Source organism: Nycticebus coucang, chromosome 17, assembly GCF_027406575.1.
Source record: "Nycticebus coucang isolate mNycCou1 chromosome 17, mNycCou1.pri, whole genome shotgun sequence".
Lineage (NCBI taxonomy): Eukaryota > Metazoa > Chordata > Mammalia > Primates > Lorisidae > Nycticebus > Nycticebus coucang.
In genome coordinates this window covers 55,717,253-55,737,435 of record NC_069796.1, presented here as the reverse complement: position 1 = coordinate 55,737,435, position 20,183 = coordinate 55,717,253, and the positions used below count along the sequence as shown (strand labels likewise).

General features: G+C 43.4%; 1 protein-coding gene across 2 annotated transcripts in view; it reads right to left on the bottom strand.

Moving 5' to 3' along the window:
- Nucleotides 1-20,183, bottom strand: part of GALNT10 (polypeptide N-acetylgalactosaminyltransferase 10) — a 286,117-nt gene that overhangs the window by 15,858 nt on the left and 250,076 nt on the right. For both annotated transcript variants that reach the window (XM_053566714.1, XM_053566713.1), the window contains 2 exons: nt 15,035-15,256; nt 12,242-12,358 (listed from right to left, as the gene is read on the bottom strand). In XM_053566714.1, coding sequence (XP_053422689.1) covers nt 12,242-12,358; nt 15,035-15,256 — 339 coding nt within the window. The remainder of the gene's footprint in view (nt 1-12,241; nt 12,359-15,034; nt 15,257-20,183) is intronic.

Here is a 20,183-nt window from a genome sequence, read left to right as displayed (position 1 = left end):
TTTGTTTTAGGAGATTGAAGTTCGATGACCATCTTCTCCTTGCTTGAAACGTTTTGGCTGAGAGATCTGAAGTCATTCTGATATTTCTCCCTTTGTAGGTGATACTTTTCTTACATCTGGCTGCTTGCAGAATTTTCTCCTTCGTCTTAACTTTGGCAAAGTTAATCACAATGTGTCTAGGAGATGCTTTATTTGGATTGAGTCTTGCTGGGGTTCTGAAACTGTCTGCTATCTGAAGTTCTGTATCTCTTGTAATGCTTGGGAAATTCATCTCCAAAATCTCTTAGAGTAGAGCATATGTACCTTTAGGACCATCCTCTTTCCTTCGGGAATTCCTATAAGATGAATGTTTGATCTTTTGGAGTGATCTCACAAATCTCTCAGGCAATGATCAATTTTTGCTCTCCATTTGTCTGCCTCTTTGAGTGTTTGGGAATGTTCAAAAGCTCCGTCTTCAGTTTCAGAGATCCTTTCTTCTGCCTGGTCAACTCTATTACTGAAGGATTCTATTGTATTTTGGAGCTCCTCAACTAACTTTTTTGTTTCCTTGAACTCTGCTATCTCTTTTCTCATTATGTCCATGCCATTGGTGACTTGGCCTTTGAATCATTAATTTCTTGAGACAACTTTAGAACTACTCTTTGGAATTAAATTTTTATTTTTTCTTCCATTCTGTTTATCTTATTTGCTATCCATATTCTGAATTCGATTTCTGACATTGCTGCCATTTGTCTATGCATGGCATCTTCAGTTGTATCTCCTTTGTCATTTTTTGAAGGGGGGGGTTGATCTACTCTGGTTATTCATGTTGCTAGAGTTCTTCTGTTGGGTCTGCACCATGTTTATTTTCCACCGTTTAGTTATTAGAACTGGTAGGGTGTGATTGAATTGGGGTTCCTAGGTAGTAGAGATAGCCCCTTACCAAAGTGCTATGCTTTGTAATTGTGGCTTATCTCCTACAACCTTACAAAGGCCCCTTTCAGAGTTTTAGCTGGAGACTCTAAGGACCTACTTTGTGAGATAGCATTTTGATACCTGCCAACCTCTACCCTATCCTAAGAAACCATAGTATTAGGTTTAAATCTCGACTGTGAACAGATATAAACAGCTGAGGTGCCCAGCCCCCATCCTTTAGTTCTTTTCCTCTAGAGAACTTCAAAGGTCAACCTCAGAATGTCCCCATATGGACAGCCCCAGACACAGGTTCCAATTAAATTGTCTCATGCAGTGCTAACCCTGCTCAACAGAGAGGGATTCAAGGGTCTCCAATAGCACAATTGGAGCCAGGGATCCACACTCCCACCCACCAGACTCAGTCCACACTGTTGTCCACTTCTCTGTTCACAGGCTCTGTTGGAGTCAGGGCACTGGGCCTTGCCCTCCGGTCTCAGTCCACACCAAGTCAGCCTCTGCTTGCCAGACCAGTTGGAGTCAGGGGACCACGCCCCCTGCCTGCCAGTCTCAGTCCACTGCCTAGCAAGCCTCTGTTTACAGGCTCTGTTAGAGTCAGGGCACTGCAATCTGTCCACACATCTCAGTCCTCACCCAGTAAGCCTCTGCTCACCAGCCCGCTGGAGACAAGGGACCACGCCCTAGCCCTCAGGTCTTGGGTCACACCCAGTAAGCCACTGCTCGAGGGTTCTGTTGGAATTAGGGGACCATACCCTTGCTCTCAGGTCTCAGTCCATGCCTAGCAAGCCTCTGCTCGCAGGCCCAGCAGGGGCTGGGGACCAGCCCTGTCTGCTGAACTCAGTCAACATGGGGCAACCACTATCCTGCTGTGGGTGCTGTTAGAGTCGGGGTTCTGCACCCTGTCCCACCAGACATAGCCTGAACTGAGGGTCAACACCACCACTAGCCGGGCATAGTCATAACCAGGTGACTGCTCCTCCTCCCACCAAGTGTCCCTTTCTTCCCACATCCTCTTTCTTCCCTGTTAGTCACAGATTCCTGCCTGAGGATTGGCAGTCCACACTATGCCCAGATCTCTCAGAGCAAGACCAAACACTCTGTGCTCTGCAGGGGGCAGAACTTCAGGCTGCCATGTGGGGGAAAGGGTGGACTGACAGTTTGGACTTGTGGGGGAAAATATCTGTTTAATTTTATGCCTGGCAGGGTGGTATCTAGGTTCATAAGTGGGACCACCCTGGAGAAAGAGATCTGGAATTTAGCGGCTCTCTCCTACGAGGTAAAAATGAGAGGTCTTTTTTTCCCTGCTCGTTCTCACAGATAGCCTGTGGCAGGCCTCCTGCTTGGGGGAAGGGTCTTCCGTCTTCTAGTTGATATTGTTGTACCTGTAATTTGTTTTCTTAAATGCTCTTCCTAAGAGTTATAGCTTGCTGAACTTCTTTCTTATGTCAGCGTCCCACCTTTGGCTTCATAGAGTCTGATTCTGTCCAGTTTTTCTTCCTCTGCTCAGGAGCCTCTGCTGAGGGTTGCTACCAGTCGGCCATCTTCCCAGAATTCCTGGCTAAAAGCTTTTTAATTTTAGGTTTTAGGTTTAAAGTTTACATTTATGATCCATTTTGAGTTAATTTTTGTACATAGTATTAGGTATGTATTGAATTTTTTTGCATATGGATATCCGTTTTCTCCAGCACCATTTGTTAAAAAGACTGTCCTTTCCCCAATGATCTGCCTTTATACCTCTGTCAATCATTTGTTCTTATTCATGTGGGTTTCTTTCTGGACTATCTATCTGTTCCTTTGATCTTTGCTTATGTCGATATCACACCATCTTGATGACTGTTGCTTTATAATGTATCTTGAAATCAGGTGGTGTTAGTCCTTTAACTCTGTGCTTTTTTTGAAAGTTGTTTTTGCTATTCTAATGCCCATGCATTCCAGTATGAATGCAAGAATCAGTTTTTCAATTTCTACAAAAAAAGCCTGCTAGGATATTAGAATAGTGTTAAATTTAAATACTGGTTTAGAAAGAACTGATCAACACTGAGTCTTCCATGTTATGAACATGCTATATATATTCATTTACTTAGATCTTCTCTTTAACTTGTATTAAAGTGTTTTGTGCTTTATGGTGTACAGGACTTTCACATTTTTTGTTTGTTATGTACGTATCTGAGTACTTTGTATTTTGTGTTACAGTAAATACTTATTTTAATTTCTGATTCTTCATTATTAGTATATAGAAATACAATTGATTTTTGTATTTTACAACTTTGTCCAACTTAGTTATTAGTTCTAATAGCTTTTCTGTAGATCTAATTGAATTTTCTACATAGATGCTCATATAGTTTATAAATAAGGACAGTTTTCCTTCTTCCTTTCCTATCTGGATGACTTTCATTTCTTCCTCTTGTCTTGTTGAATAAGTTAGAACCTCCAGTACAGTGTCAAATGGAAATAATGAGATCAGACTTCCCTGTCTTGCTTCTGATCTTAGGGAGAAAGGATTCAGACTTTTACCATTAAGTATTAATCTATAGGATCTTCATAAATACCCTTTATCTAGAGAAGGAGGTCTCTTCTATTCTTGGTTTGCCAGGGATAGATGTTAGATTTTGTCAAATGCTTCTTTGGGGTATATTGAGGTGATTATCTGGTTGTTCTTTCTCAGCTTGTTAAGATGGTAAATTATATGATTAGTTATCTAATGTTAAACCAACCATGCATTCCTGGGACAAATTATATGTATTATCCTTATTATATACTATTATCTATGTTTAGAATTTTTCATCTGCGTTAGATGTTGGTCTGTGGTTGGTCTTATAGGTGATAATGTCGAAGTCTCTTTTGGTATTAAGGTGACACTGACCTTTTCAAAAAGTGAGTTGGCAAGTATTCTTTACTATTTTGGAAGAGAATTGGTAACATCTCATCTTTAAATGTCCTTTACATTCATCAGTAAAGCTATCTGGGCCTGGATTTCCTTTGTGGGGAGGTTTTCAATTACAGTGTCAATTTTTCTTTTTTATTGTTAACTCATGGCTGTGTACATTAGTGCAATCAAGGGGTATAATGTGCTGGTTTCATATACAATCTGAAATATTCTCATCAAACTGTTCAACACAGCCTTCATGGCATTTTCTTAGTTATTGTATGTAGACATTTGTATTCTGCCTTTAGTACTCACGTATACCCATTCTAAGATGCACCGTAGGTGTGGCCCCACCCCATTACTCTCCCTCCACTCTAACCTCCCCCCTCCCTTCTCCTTCCTTGGCCCTTTCCTCATAGTCTTGTGCTATAGTTGGGTTATAGCCTTCATGTAAAAGCTATAGTTTAGCTTCATAGTAGGGCTGAGAACATTGGATACTTTTTCTTCCATTCCTGAGATACTTTGCTAAAAGAGTATGTTCCAGCTCCATCCATGTAAACATGAAAGAGGTAAAGTCTCCGTCTTTCCTTAAGGCTGCATAATATTCCATGGTATATATGTACCACAATTTGCTAGTCCATTCGTGGGTCAATGGGCACTTGGGCTTCTTCCATGACTTAGTAATTCTGAATTGGGCTGCAGTAAACATTCTGGTGCAGATGTCTTTGTTATATTGTGATTTTTGGTCTTCTGGGTATAAACCTAGTAAAGGAATTATAAGATCGAATGGCAAGTCTATTTTTAGGTCTCTAAGTATTCTCCAAACATCCTTCCAGAAGGAACGTATTAGTGTGCATTCCCACCAGCAATGTAAAGTGTGCCCTTCTCTCCACATCCACGCCAACATCTCTGGTGTTGGGATTTTGTTATGTGGGCTACTCTTACTGGGGTTAGGTGATATCTCAAAGTAGTTTTGATTTGCATTTCTCTGATGATTAAGAATGATGAGCTTTTCTTCATGTGTTTGTAGATCATACGTCTGTCTTCTTTAGAGAAGTTTCTCTTCAAGTCCCTTGCTCACCCTGTGATGGGATCACATGTTCTTTTCTTGCTAATACGTTTGAGTTCTCTGTGGATTCTGGTTATTAAACCTTTATTGGAGGTATAACCTTCAAATATTTTCTCCCATTCTGAGGGCTGTCTGCTTGCTTTACTTACTATGTTCTTGGCTGTGCAGAAGTTTTTTAATTTGATCAGTAGTGTATTTTTGATACTGCTTCAATTGCCTGGGGAGTCCTCCTCATAAAATATTCACCCAGGCCAATTCCTTCAAGAGTTTTCCCTGCACTTTCTTCAAGTATTTTTATAGTGTCATGTCTTAAGTTTAAATCTTTAATCCAGTGAGAGTCTATCTTAGTGGTGAAAAGTGTGGGTCCAGTTTCAATCTTCTACAGGTTGCCAGCCAGTTCACCCAGCACCATTTGTTAAATGGTGTAAATCTTTTTCCCCACTGAATGTTTTTAATTGGCTTGTCAAAGATCAAATAATGGTAAGTAGCTGGATTCATCTCTTGGTTCTCTATTCTGTTCCAGACATCTACTTCTCTGCTTTTGTGCCAATAACATGCTGTTTTGATCACTATCGATTTATAGTACAGTCTCAGGTCTGGTAGCGTGATTCCTCCTGCTGTGTTTTTATTTCTGAGTAATGTTTGGGCTATTCGAGGTTTGTTCTGATTCCATATAAAACAAAGTATTATTTTTTCAAGATCTTTAAAATATGACAATGGAGCTTTAATAGGAATTGCATTAAAATTATACATTGCTTTGGGTAGTATAGACATTTTAACAATGTTGATTCTTCCCAGCCATGAACATGGTATGTTTTTCCATTTGTTAGCATCTTCAGCTATTTTTTTTCTTAAAGTTTCATAGTTCTCTTTGTAGAGATCTTTCACGTCCTTTGTTAGGTATACTCCCAAATATTTCATCTTCTTTGGCACTACTGTGAATGGGATAGAGTCCTTGATGGTTTTCTCGGCTTGGTTATTGTTGGTATATATAAAGCTACAGATTTATGGGTGTTGATTTTGTAGCCTGAGACATTGCTGTATTCCTTGATCACTTCTAAAAGTTTTGTAGTAGAATCCCTAGTGTTTTCCAGATATACAATCACATCATCTGCAAAAAGTGAACGTTTGATCTCTTCTGACCCTATGTGGATACCCTTGATCACCTTTTCTTCCCTAATTGCAATGGCTAAAACTTCCATTACAATGTTAAAGAGCAATGGAGACAATGGGCAACCTTGCCTGGTTCCTGATCTAAGGAAGATTTTAATTTAACTCCATTCAATATGATATTGGCTGTGGGTTTGCTGTAGATGGCCTCTATTAGTTTAAGAAATGTCCCTTCTATACCAATTTTCTTAAGTGTTCTGATCGTGAAGGGATGCTGGATATTATCAAAAGCTTTTTCTGCATCAATTTAAACAATTGTATGGTCCTTATTTTTTAGTTTGTTTATGTGCTGAATTACATTTATAGATTTACATATATTGAACCAGCCTTGAGACCCTGGGATAAATACCACTTGGTTGTGGTGTAAAATTTTTTTGATGTGTTGTTGGATTCTGTTTGTTAGGATCTTATTGAGTATTTTAGCATCAATATTCATTAGTGATATTGGTCTATAATTTTCTTTTCTTGTTGGGTCTTTCCCTGGTTTGGGGATCAAGGTGATGTTTGCTTCATAGAATGTGTTGGGTAATATTCCTTCTTTTTCTGTATTTTGGAAGAGGTTTAGTAATATAGGTACTAGTTCTTCTTTAAAGGTTTGGTAGAATTCTGACGTAAAGCCAGAATTCTGGGCTTTTCTTTTTAGGGAGATTTTGTATAGTCGATGCTATTTCACAACTTGATATGGGCCTGTTCAACATTTCCACTTCCTTCTGGCTAAGTCTTGGTAGGTGGCGTACTTCCAGGTATTGGTCAATTTCTTTCAGATTTTCATATTTCTGAGAGTAGAGTTTCTTGTAGTATTCATTAAGGATTTTTTTAATTTCTGAGGGGTCTGTTGTTATTTCACTGTTACCATTTCTGATTGATGAAATTAGAGATTTTACTCTTTTTTTCCTGGTTAGGTTGGCCAAAGGTTTATCTATTTTATTGATCTTTTCAAAAAGCCAACTTTTGGATTTATTGATCTGTTGTATAATTCTTTTGTTTTCAATTTCATTTAATTCTGCTCTGATTTTGGTTATTTCTTTTCTTCTGCTGGGTCTGGTGTTGGAGTGTTCTTCCTTCTCCAGTTGCTTGAGATGTCCCATTAAGTTATTAACTTCCTCTCTTTCTGTTTTCTTGAGGAAGGCTTGCAGTGCTATAAATTTCCCTCTTAGGACTGCTTTTGCAGTATCCCAGAGGTTCTGGTAATTCGTGTCTTGATTGCTGTTTTGTTCCAAAAATTTGGTGATTTCCTTCTTAATCTTATCTATAAACCATCTATCCTTCAGCATAAGGTTGTTTAGCTTCCATGTTTTTGTATGGGTATGCAGGTTCCTGTTGTTATTTAGTTCAACTTTTATTCCATGATGGTCTGAGAAGATGCAAGGAATAATTTCTACTTTTTAAAATTTGCTGAGGTTAGATTTGTGGCCTAGGATATGGTCGATTTTTGAAGTATGGTCGATTTTTGCAGTATGTTCCGTGGGCTGATGAGAAGAGTGTGCATTCAGTTTTGTTGGGATGAAACGTTCTGTAGATATCTGTTAAGTCCAGATATTGAATGCTTAAGTTCAAATCTAAAATTTCTTTGCTTAGCTTCTTTTTTGAGGATCTATCCAGCACTGCTAAAGGGCTTAAAATCTCCAACTACTATGGAACTGGAGGAAATCAAGTTGCTCATGTCTATTAGAGTTTCTCTTATAAAATGAGGTGCATTCTGGTTGGGTGCATAAATATTAATAATTGAAATCTCATCATATTGAGTATTACCTTTAACAAATATGAAGTGTCCATCCTTATCCTTCCTTATTTTGGTTGGTTTAAAGCCTATTGTGTCTGCGAATAGGATTGCAACGCCTGCTTTTTTCTGCTTTCCGTTTGCCTGAAATATAGATGACCATCCCTTCATCTTGAGTCTATATTTGTCTTTTAATGTAAGACGAGATTCTTGTATGCAGCAGATATCTGGCTTGAGTTTTTGTATCCAGTCCGCCAACCTGTGCCTTTTTAGAGGACAATTTAAACCATTCACATTAATGGAGAATATTGATAAGCTTTTTGAGAGTCTGGGGGACATTTTTAATCCTTTTGCGACTGTGGAAGTTGGAATTTGATCAAAATTTTCTGTATGGGTTTACTTTTGTGGTGGAGGATTACGCTGGTCTTTATGGAGGATAGGTCTGAGAATATCCTGGAGAGCTGGTTTAGTTTTGGCAAATTTCTTCAACATGTGAATGTCATTGAAGTATTTAATTTCTCTGTCATAAATGAAACTCAGTTTAGCTGGGTACAGGATCCTGGATTGAAAGTTATTTTGTTTTGAGAGATTAAAAGTCGATGACCATCCTCTTTTAGCTTGAAAGGTTTCAGCAGAGAGATCTGCAGTTATTCTAATATTCTTGCCCTTGTAGGTGATGGTTTTCTTTCGTCTGGCTGCTTTCAGAATTTTCTCCTTCATATTAACTTTAGTGAAATTGATTATGATGTGTTTGGGGGATGTCTTATTTGGCTGAGTTGTGCTGGAGTTCTGAAACTGTCTGCTATCTGAATTAAAGAATCTCTTGGCATGTCTGGAAAGTTCTCCTTCATCATCTCATGGAGAAGAGACCCTGTGCCTTGTGAAGCCACTTCGTCACTTTTGGGGATCCCTATAAGATGAATGCTGGTTTTCTTCGAATTATCCCAGAGCTCTCTGAGAGAGTGATCTGTTTTTGTCCTCCATTTCTCTTCCTGTTTGAGAGTTTGGGAGTGTTCGAAAGCTTTGTCTTCAATGTCAGAAATCCTTTCTTCTGCTTGCTCCATTCTGTTACTGAGGGATTCTACTGTGTTTCTGAGATCTTTGAGGGCTGCAACTTCTTGTCTCAATGTGTCAAAATCTTTGGTCATTTGGTCTTTGAACTCGTTGAATTCTTGAGATATCTTTTGGGTTACTGCTTGGAATTCTAACTTGATCTTATTTGCTATCCAGATTCTGAATTCGATTTCTGACATCTCAGCTATTTGTTTGTGCATGGGATCTTGTGCTGTGTCTGTCCCATTGATCCTTGGGGGAGTTGATCTACTCTGATTATTCATATTGCCAGAGTTTTTCTGTTGATTTTTGCCTCATGATGGTTTTTCTCCATTGCCTCTGGCCATTCTCAGAGTTGGGGAGGTGTCTCTCCAAGATTAGACCCCAGTGGGATCACTCTATTGCTGCTGGATCTTTGTAGGGAGTGACCCTGTGTAGTTCCTCTGGGGCTGCCCCAGCCAGAGAGTTCTGGTTGTGGAAGCAGCTCCGGAGTGTGACACACCCATATCCAGCAACAGGGCTGGAGGTGGTGCGCATGGTTCTGCGAGCGCCTGGTGCCCAGTGACTTTGGCACAGAGAGCCCAAGGCTCCAGCAGTCTCTGGCCAGGAGAAGGGTTCTGTGCAGAGGCAGGGAGGGCTCCGGAGGGCACGCGGCTAACAGAGTCCCTGGCCTGATGAACGGGCCGGTGTGAAGGCAGGGAGGGTACAGGAGGGAGGACGCAGAGTTGCACGGCTCCCACAGTTCCTGGTTGGGGCATGCGGAGGCCTGGCAGGCACGGGTTGCAGGTTGGGTGTTGCAGCACAGCTCTTATGGAGGTCCAAGTGGCGCCAAGCCCAGGAGTTTGAGGTTGCTATGAGCTGTGATGCCATGGCACTCAACCCAGGGCAACAGCACGAGGCTCCAGTGTGCCCAAACCAGTCTCACTCTGCCCCTGAACATTAGCTCAGTCCCCGTCTTTAGGGTGCTCAGTCACTAGGTTTCTAGCTCCTGCCCAATCCTTGTTCTGTGACCTTGAGGGCGGAGCTTCCCGGGGCAGTTCTCTATGGCTTCCTGCGCCCCACAGCCGAACACTATTAGCTCCGTCCAGCTCAGCACCTTAGTCTGGGGCTCTAGACAATGCCCAAAGTTCTCCGCACTCCTGCTCAAGCTCTCCCCAAGGCAGTTCAACTGAGTGCCAAGTCCAAAAACACTGAAACAGTTCACAGGTAAGGCCTTTCCGGTTTGCAGTTTCACTGCTGCTTGTACTTACGGCTGCTGGCGGGATTAGGTCAATTGAATACACGCAACCATTTGCCAGTTTTCCACTGTTTTTGTCCTCCTCTTGGGGTCCAGAAGTCCCTTGCTGACTCCCTGTATCCTCAAAGGGATGATTATAAGCAGATCCCACCAGCCAGAGATGCCTGGAGTCTTATCTCCCCAGACTCACTGTGCCCCGTTGCAGGGAAGCTGTTACTTGGCCGACATCTTGCTCCACCTCCTACAGTGTCAATTTTTAAAATAATCATGGTGTTTTTCTCTTTGGTTAGTGAGGACAGGCACTATTCCAGGCCTTGCATGAACATCAGACACTACTTGTGCCAATCCTCTTGGATGGTTCTTTCTCCAGCCCCAGGAAGCTTCCTCACGTGCACCCACTGATCAATACTTTGCTCAGTATTGAAAGGGGACCCATTATAAACCTATGAATTTCTCTCTCTGTTTGGCTCTCTTCTCTTCCATGTCGTTTTGTGAATTCTAGCCACCTTTGTCTGCACTTTCAGCTCTGTCTACTCAACTTGGGTATCTGAGTTCTCTCCACCTGTGGACTGGGAAGTCTCCCAAGGAAGGAAGCTGGGATAATCATAGGGCTCACCTTATTGATTTCTCATCTCTCTCTCTTTTTAAAAATTAAATCATAGCTGTGTACATTAATGCAATCATAGGGTACAATGTGCTGGTTTTATATACAATTTGAATGATTTCCCATCTCTTAAGGATTACTATCTTTCATAGCTTGATGTCCACCCTCTTGGAAACCACTGTTTCACATATTTTATCTATCTTTTGGCTGCTTCTGGCAGGAGGCTAAATTCAGTCCCTGTCACTCCACCTTGGCCAGAAGCAGACATTGCAGCATTGGTGGAGAGGGGATTACCAGCCACTGACTCCTAAGTGTTTATTTCTCAGGCTTCTCTAGCACGGAAACTGTCTTTTAGACTCACAGTTTTCCCTTTAAAGTAGTGATTTCAACTGATGTGCTGCAAAAATTTTTAAAGTTATTAATTAAATTATTTTTGAAAGAAATTCAAAGGACAGTACGTATATTCTCTATTTTAATCTTTTTTTTTGATCAACATAATTTAAGTGTGCTGCCGAAGTTTAGCTACAGGTTCAGGTGTGCCATGAGATAAAAAAAGTTGAAAAACATGGCTTTAAAGGCTCACTCAAGCTCTCTTCGCAGGGTGGTTAAGGGCCCCAGAGGGTATAGATCCTGCTTCCCACCCGGAAAGGTGTAGGCTGGCATAGCCACATGCCCAGGCACTGTCATGATGCTTATTAGAGTGACTCTTTAGGTGTCACTTTCTGCCACACATTTTATCCAGGTCTCAAGCTTTTCATAGTCTCTTTTAGAGTCCTAGGCTGGTATGGGGTGGAGGGAGCAGCCACACACCACCATGTAGAGCTCAGAAGGGTCAGCCAGAAGAGCCACTATGCACTGAGATGTCATCCGGCATTTCAGAGGGAGGAGTGGACATAGTCTAAGGATGGTTCTGTCTATTCACAGAGCGTGTGCTGTTTATGCAGAGGACCCACATTAATAGGCTTACATCAGTGCAAACTTCCAAAATGTCAGAAGGTCCACAGTAAGGAGACCAGTGAAATGTACCCGCAGATCAAGAATCCGTGGACTCGTGGTTATTTAACAGCTGAATTATGGCTCAGAGGAAAAATTTCCAGAAAGCTGAAACCTGTTGCAAGGCTGGCTTGCCCTCTGTGTTCTACTACCATTGCCCCCAGGCTCCAGGAGCAGGCATATGACCCGGGTCCATCAATATGATGACTGCTTCCCTCCTATGTAATCAGATCAGAACAGTGTGTGTGAGAGCCCTAGAGCTTTGCCGCAGATGGTCACATCTGCCATAACATGGCAGAGCCACATGAAAAAGAAGTCTGCAGAGAGGGAAGCAAATTCTGGAGAATCAGAGACAATATCATCAAGACTTGTTAATGACATGAACTAATAAGACTTTTTCTGTTGAAGGCCATTTGTGGTGGTGTCCATCATTTGTAACCTAAACAGTCCAGACTGATGGTAAGGTGTTCAGAAAACTCTTACCACTCCTCTCCTGGGCTAGCTTTGGTCTCTCATTGCTGAGCCACTTCTCTCCCACCCAGCCCTGACCACAGCAAGGCTCCAGGCTGCAGATGGCCTGGAGAACTGGCTGCTGGTCCCTGAGGGGTGGCTCTTACCTGCATGTTGTTCCAGGCAGCCTCTCCGCGACCCTGGACACAGCTCTCCAGCCTCAGAGGGGAGCCCAGGGCCCCATGCTTCGTGTCTGCACACAGTCCCGTGCCCACATTGCGGATCTGGGAAGGAAGGAGGGAGAAAGTGGGCCAGTGAGACACCTAGAGGTACACACGGGGCCCCTGCCCGGGTGGGAGGGAGAAACCAAGGCAGAGATTAGATGGACTAAGCTCTAAATTGTCTTGAGAGAGCTCACCCTGGTCCATTCAAAGGAATGCTTTGTCTACAGAGAATCATCCTTTAAACAATGTGTTACAGCATGCAGAGTCATGTGTTAGTGGTAAGGCACTGGCGGTCCTTTAACTGGGGAACTCTCTAGCACCATTCCCAGAGAATTTTATCCAGAAGGCCTAGGAATTTAATTTTACCCCCATTCCAAATGACCCAAGTGCAGGTGGTCCAGGAACCACACTTTGAACTCCCTAGAAAAGGACATGGAATCTTTGCTATAGGTCTTAGAGGGCTCACAGAGTGTGAGAGACCACTTTCTCCCTCATTCTCTCCCAGATCCTTTTAGGGAAGGTGATTGGCAAGAAGTGCTGAAGTCCCTGCCAAAACTGCTGAGATACGAAGAACAAAAGTGGTCCCCTCCCCTGCAACCATGCAGATGGTGCGTGTGGTAGGAGAGCACTGGGCCTGGAGTCTGCAGCCTGAGGCTGCTCACCTGCTTAGACAACAGACGCTGACTGGGCACCTACTCTGGGCAGACCAGTGTGCTAGGTGCTTGGTATCACATCAGACAGCTCCTGCCTTACAGACAGCACACCTGTTCTGTCTGAGGAGTGGAGGGATGTGGCTGTTGCAGGTAATCTAACAGCCCCACTGCTGTGTTCCGAACTCTGTGTCTGCCAGGGCAGCTCCCAGCCAATTGCTCACCGAGGCAAGGACACCATGGCAAGCCCATTCCTGAAAGATGTTGGACTCCTCTGATTGGTGGTTTGGCTTAGGAACCATTCATTAACTTGGAGCCTCACTGCAGGCAGGGATTCTTCCTGCCCCAGCCCTCCTTCCTTCTCTAGGCCTTCACAGAGGGCAGGCCAGCTTTGTGGCCCCCAGTTCGCCCAGCTTTCCCTGGGACCCCTCATCTTCCCTTTGAGGCATCTCACCAATGGATCTGTTGCACCTTTAATCCCACTGTGGTACCCACTTCTTGGGAGACTTGAACTAGCCCAGGGGAGAAGGTTAGTAAACGTAGAGAGGTGAAGCGTTTCATGAAGGATGGTCAACACAGCCCCTCTTCCAGATACTGAGGGTGGGGCTGGCTGTGCTCGCCAGACAGCTGGGTCAGGGGAGGTCTCTCTGATTTGTTGTGTGAATCTGAGCTGGTTCCTCTCTCCTTCTTCTGGTGGCAAAATCCTGATTTTCCACGGGGCTCCTTGTCCTGAGCCCAGTCAGAGCATCCAGCCTACCCTTGCTTTCCCCCCTCCCTGATGGCCACAAGATGGGTGCAGGATGCAAGAATAAGCCTTGATTTTTGCACCTCTGCTGGCTGTGTTGGGGAAGAGGCATCTGCTTTCTGTTGGGATGGCCAAGCTGGGGGTTTGTCAGCCTGAAGCATCTAGAAGCCATCTTGCTAACTTCAACTGAGGCTAACCCAAGAGGAAAGGAAAAAGAGACTGATAACACTTGAGGCCTTGGATCTAGGCCATCTGAAGCCACGGCTCCTACATGAGTTGACACATTTCCCCCTTTTTACTTTAAATTGAGCTTTTGATAGAGACACAGTTCTTATGCTCCCCATCACCATCTATACGTGGGTCGGTTTTCTCAGCTTAGAGACACTGGACCAACGGTGGTATATTTGTCTACCTGGTAAGACTGCTCTGCCTGCTCTGGCAGGGCCTTCATGGGCTACAATGGGAGTTGCATGAGGCCTGGGAGTCAGGAGGGTCTGGTTTGGCTCAAAGCTCCACTGTCACTACCTTGAGATTCTGAAACATTTTATCTGGGAGCTGTGTTTTGTAAGTTGACTCCAACAGAACAATGGGACATGCATGTGAGACAGGAGATACAAGCATTTGCGATGCCCCAGGAGCACAGAGACCCCAAGCATGTACGAGGCAAGTGTGTTACAGCACTGGCAGGACTGGGAGGCCATGCTTTCCCTTCAAACCAAAACTTCCTTTGGGTGCACGAAGAAGGGCAATGGCACCTTAAGAAACAGGAATGTCCAAAGAGCCCTATCATGTCCTTTCTTACTTGCTCTTCTGCCCTGTGTTAGCCAAGCCTTTAGTAGGAAAGAGAAAGATAAGGCGACCCTTAGTTCTTTTCCTTTCAGTCCTTCTTTACTCATTGGTAAATGGAAGGTAGAGAGTGTTGGTAGAAAATACACATTATGAAGAAGTGAAATAAAAACAGCCGAGTTAGTTTTGTGCAGTGCTTTCATTGTCCTGGTGAGTAATACCTATGCATGCATGAAATATGAACTACAGATCATGTCACTTTATCCATTCTGAAGACAAGCAACATGCTGTTAATTTGCATTTAAAAACGGCACCACATAATATAAAGATGAGAAGTAAAAATTCATGCCAATATTTTAACGTTTTAATTTTTTTATACCTAAAACATTAAAGAGCAAATAAAAAACCACCAAGACAATGCTAGAGAGAGACTGGGAAGGAAAGTTTATATTCATACCTTTTAGGAAATGTCCTGTCTTGTAAACAAGGAGTCCACCCTTGCATTTAGCGCTGGGCTTGGCAAATTATGGAGCTGGCCCTGTCCGGTAGACTCACCTCCCCCCAGGCTGCTGCTGGAGGTTCCACGGGTGGGTAGAACTTGGGCAGGTCCCAGGCAATCTTGGTCATAAACCATTTGAAACTCTTGCAATTGAGGGAGGTGCGGAGCCTTTTCTGGGCTGCTACGTCCCCAGCAGAGAGGTGGCGGTACTCGGGTCGGCGCTGGTAAATGTACTCAGCATATTCGTCCATCCATACTTCCGCCACTCGCTTAAGGTTCTGGAGTTGGGGGTGGGGGAAGAAAGACAGACAGAAAGGTCAGTCTCTCCCCAGGTGTGAAGTACGAAGGGTTCTGGCAGGTTGAAGTCAACCTTTCTTATTTTATGTTCAAAAATCCCAGTCCTGCCATGTTTTTAACCTCTGAATTTCTACTTATTATTTATGCATGTTTTAAGGACTTTACGATTTGGAGCTGAAAAACAGACTGCTGTTGTTTTGTCTGCCCGTCTTCCATCCCCTCTCTTTCTAGTGATAGCCTCCCACTAATTTTCCCCTGGGGAGCCACACCTGTCTCTGTGTCAGTTCATGTGGCTGGAGGAAAGGTACACGACTCAGCATGGCTAATGTGAACAGAGATACCCTCAGACGTAGGGACTGGCCAGCAGTGGGCATGTGACAGCCAATAGGCATTAGCTTTGGAGTTTTTGCTAGACTGACTAGGAAGAATTGCTCTGTTTCTGCTTGGATTGCTGGGTAGGATGCCAGCCAGAGCTGCTGGACCATATGGGCACCACATGAGGAAAGCCTGTCCAAGGATGAAATCAGCCCTGAATGAAGCAGAGCTCAGGTCCAGATCCAAGAACACATTCCTCCTTTAGCACTGGAATCCAGCTGTATCTGAAGCCAGAGCTACCTCAATACTTTCCAGTAAATTCCCTCTTTGCTCAAGTCAATTTGACCTGGGTTGCTGTCACTTTCAACTAAAAGAGTTTTAACCAAGTTGCATGATAGGAGCAAATTATAATTTGTAAGCAAAGATATAATTTCCAGCAAATGGACTTTTAAATAATCCTTTGAGGCATAAAGGTTCCTGCTACTTTTATTATGAAGGACAAGGATAATCAGTAAAACAAAACAAAACAAACAAACACCCCTCCCCAAACCCCACATTATTGGCAAGTAGAAGCAGCAGGTGATGAAACATCCTGTTTGTGAGCAAACTTGGGGAAGAGTGAATTCTTATATCGAATTGTGCTGAAAATTCCTTGTTCCATCTGCAGTGTAGTTACTATATAGTGTGTCTCTTTGACAGCGGATAACAGAGAGTCCAACTTCAGAGTTCAGAGGAAATTCCCAGCTCTAAAATATCTTCCTTCAATCCCTAGATGTTGCCAGGAGCACTACTTCCCTCACCCCCAGCCCAAATTTAACTCTTCAGCCATTACCTCTATCTTAAGGTTTTATTTCCCTATTGCAATCAAATTTTCCTCTTTGATTTTGAGCATGAAGGGGAGTTAGGCTTTCAGCTGTTATCAGTCATTCACACCTAAGTGGGAAGGACCACTCTAGGAGCAGAAGGTGAGGCGGGGTCACAGTGTTTAAATGTTTTCTGTAAAGAGGCAGATAGTAAATAATTAGGCCCTGTAGACCATATGGCTGCAGCTCTGATGTAGCTATAAAGCAGCCATAGACACCATATAAACAGTGTGGCTTGTTCCAATAAAACTTACGGACATTGAAGTCTGATTTTCATGTGTCACAAAATGTTTCTTTTCTTTTGATTTCCTTATTTCCCTGTCCCCAAAAGATTTAAAATTGTAAAAACTATTCTTAGCTCAGAGGCCATACAAAAACAGTTGGCTGATTCCTGAGTAAGGGGGAAGGGACGTAACGTGACGGACTCCCCTCTGCACTGGAGACAAATTCACCAGGTCTCCAATTTTGCTGGCTTTGAGTCTGGGACTAGGAATTTCCTTGCTGTTACAACCTAATTCTTCCATAGTGCCTAAGAGTCCACAGTGGGTTAGAAAATAGTTCAGGAATAGTATTATTCTCACCAGGCTCCTGTAGTGAAAAGGCTGTGCTTAATTTAAAATAAAACTGTGCCCAGAGGAAATGGAAGGTCTAAGAGAGCCTGCATATCAGAGCACTCTGAAACACAGTATTTCCTCTCCTTTTCCCAGTGTGTCTACCGAGGTCCTTTGGCTCACTGCCTAACCTGCTTGAGCGAAGGGGCTAATGAAGAATCAAAGGCAAGGCTGGCCAATTTGACCATGGAAAGCTGCTGAAATTTGCCAGTGTTATTTTTAAAGGATCAAACATCATAGTATTTTAATAATAATTCTAATTAATATTTTAATTAACATTACATTACTGCATTTTCCAAATATGATTTAATGAGCTCCTTCCTTCCTTTCTTTTTTAAGACAGAGTCTCAAGCTGTTGCCCTGGGTAGAGTGCTGTGGTGTCACAGGGCACAGCAACCTCAAACTATTGGGCTTAAGAGGTTCTCTTGCCTCAGCCTCCCAAGTAGCTGGGACTACAGGTGCCTGCCACAATGCCTGGCTATTTTTTTGTTGTTGTTGCAGTTGTCATTGTTGTTTTAGCTGGCCTAGGCTGGGTTCAAACCCGCCAGCCTTGGTGTATGTGGCCGGCGCCCTACCCGCTAAACTATGGGCACTGCCCTAATGAGCTATTTCCTACCGATCTTGAACTTGTGTATAGTTGACTGGACCAAAGAAAAGGGCTCTACATTTAATTCCCTTATGTCTCTCCTTGTTAGAGTCATGAAAAGGACCTTGGGATCTCAGGGGGCTTCGTGCTCCTCATCCCCCTATGCTCAACACCTTCCTAGTTCCAAGTCCCAGTCTGTCTGACACTTAACTGCACTGCGTGTACTTTGATTACGGAGATTTGCCAATCTCCATTTTGTTTCACCAAGTTTGAATGGGTTTCTATAAGAGTCAGAGATAAGATTTTTAGCAATTTTAGTGAAAACAAAACAAGACTGTCTACTTGCTTTTTAGGTAAGATAAAGCAGACAGCTTGTTGTTTTTGAATTGCTGCTACCTTCTGGCTATCTGGCTGTTTGTCCTTCTGGAGTCTGCACAATTTCAATGTCCCTCTTTATGTGGCTCAGTTAGGTCTATTATTAGAGCACCTGCCTCAAATCAATGACAAGGATGATCTAGAAGACAGTGCTCTGGAAGGCTTGGGATTTGGTTCTTGAAACTCTAAGCAAACATTTAATTTATTTATGTATTGTTGAGATAGAGTCTTACTCTGTCCAGCTGAGTAGAGTGTCATGGCATCATAGCTCGTAGCAACCTCAAACTCTTGGCCTCAAGCGATCTTCCTGCCTGAGCCTCCCTAGTAGCTGAGGGGCCTGCTAGTTTGAGCAAACATTTTATATACAATTTGCAACTAAATGAGGGTAGTTAAATACTATCATAAAAGGCCACTGCTTGATCTAGGTATTCTGCCAACCTATACATAATTGACCTGACAATCCCAGGACTCAGGGGCAAGAAGCTTTGAAGAAGGCACAGGGCACCACTTAGATTATCTCTATTTAATCTAACCCAGGATATAGACTCAGTACAGATAGCTAAAAAAGAAGCTGAAATGACTAAACAGAATTCAGATAATATGGTGAAATATACTTTCCAGTCTTATGTATTAATATTGATGCTGACACCAGTACAAACAATAGCAGTCACTATTTAAGGAGCAATTGCTATGTGCCAGGTACTTGTCAGACCTACCTGGGTTTGAATAGGGCTCTAGTTACTTAATAGCTTTGTGCTTCACTTTCCTTAGCCCTAAAATGGGGTTTAAAAACAAGTGGGAATGAAGTGAGATAAGTAAGATGCTTTGCAAGATGCCTGACTCTAAGGAAGTTTTTATAAGCATTACTACAGTGAGCTAGTATGCAAGGAGTTCATCCATGGTTCAACAAACAGGAGATGGCAGTGTTTCTTTATCAAATGGGCCTTAAAAATTGACAGGGATGCTTTAGGGTTGGTCTTGTTCTGGGGTTAGTGTGTCCCCTGGGCTGTTAAGAGTCGGTGCCTTGGGCTTACTTAGGGTCTGTTCGCTGTTTTCCTGCTTGGCACTTTTCTCAGGGATCTCCAGTAATACTTCTGAAGCATGCGATTCCTCTATCATAGAACTTCCACCCCTCCCCTCCTTGCTCTAGAGTTGGCGAGTGCTGTCCCAGAAACAGAGGGCAGGTGAGGGTGTCTTTAGAAACTTGTTACCGCTAGAGGGCACTGCTGGCCCGCCTTTCCTTCAACGGTCCCCAAGGCTGCCTGGGACGCAGCCCAGAGCGCAGTTCGCACCCACCAGGGGAGCCCGGAGAGACAAGTGGCCTGTTTGAGCCTCTCTTAGTTTGCCTTTAAGTCACAGGACAACGCTCTTCCAGGTCCTAGGGGCTGAAATTCTACAGGTCAAGAGACCTGGGCAGAGGGTGGCTGTGAGGACGTAGGTGGGGCGCGTCCCCTTGTGGGGCCGAGAGAGTGGCTGGCGTCACAGGCAAAGCGGTGCCGTGACCCTCTGACTCCCCCAAACCTCCCTGAGAATCTCTTTAGCCTTTGGGGATGTGGTCACCTTGCTTTATTTATTTATTTTTCCCTCCAAGACTTTTAATACCCTACTCCCAAAAAAACAAAAACAGAAACAAAAAACCTCTGGCTAACAAATTTTCATTTGTAGCCAGTGGCCAATTTAATACAAATTATCTTGATGTTGTGAAACCCTCTGATACACACAGTGTTTGGAAGTGAAAGTAGAGAGGGGGTAGGTCCCCACCAGGAACTTATAAATCCTGAAGTTTTCCCAAACACCCCACCGCACATGTATTAGTATTTCTCTAACCTGTTTATTTATTTATTTACTTATTTTTTTGAGATAGAGTCTCACTTTGTCACCCTCGGTAGAGTGCCGTGGAGTCATAGCTCAAAGCAACCTCAAACTCTTGGGCTTAAGTGATTCTCTTGCCTCAGCTTCCCAAGCAGCTGGGACTACAGGTGCCCACCACAACACCAGGCTATTTTTAGAGACAGAGTCTTGCTCTTGCTCAGGCTGGTTTCAAACCAGTGAGCTCAGGCAATCCACTGGTCTCGGCCTCCCACAGTGCTGGGATTACAGGCGTGAGCCACCTTGCCCAGCTTTAACACATTTCTTTAGATCACCCCTGGTCTAACTT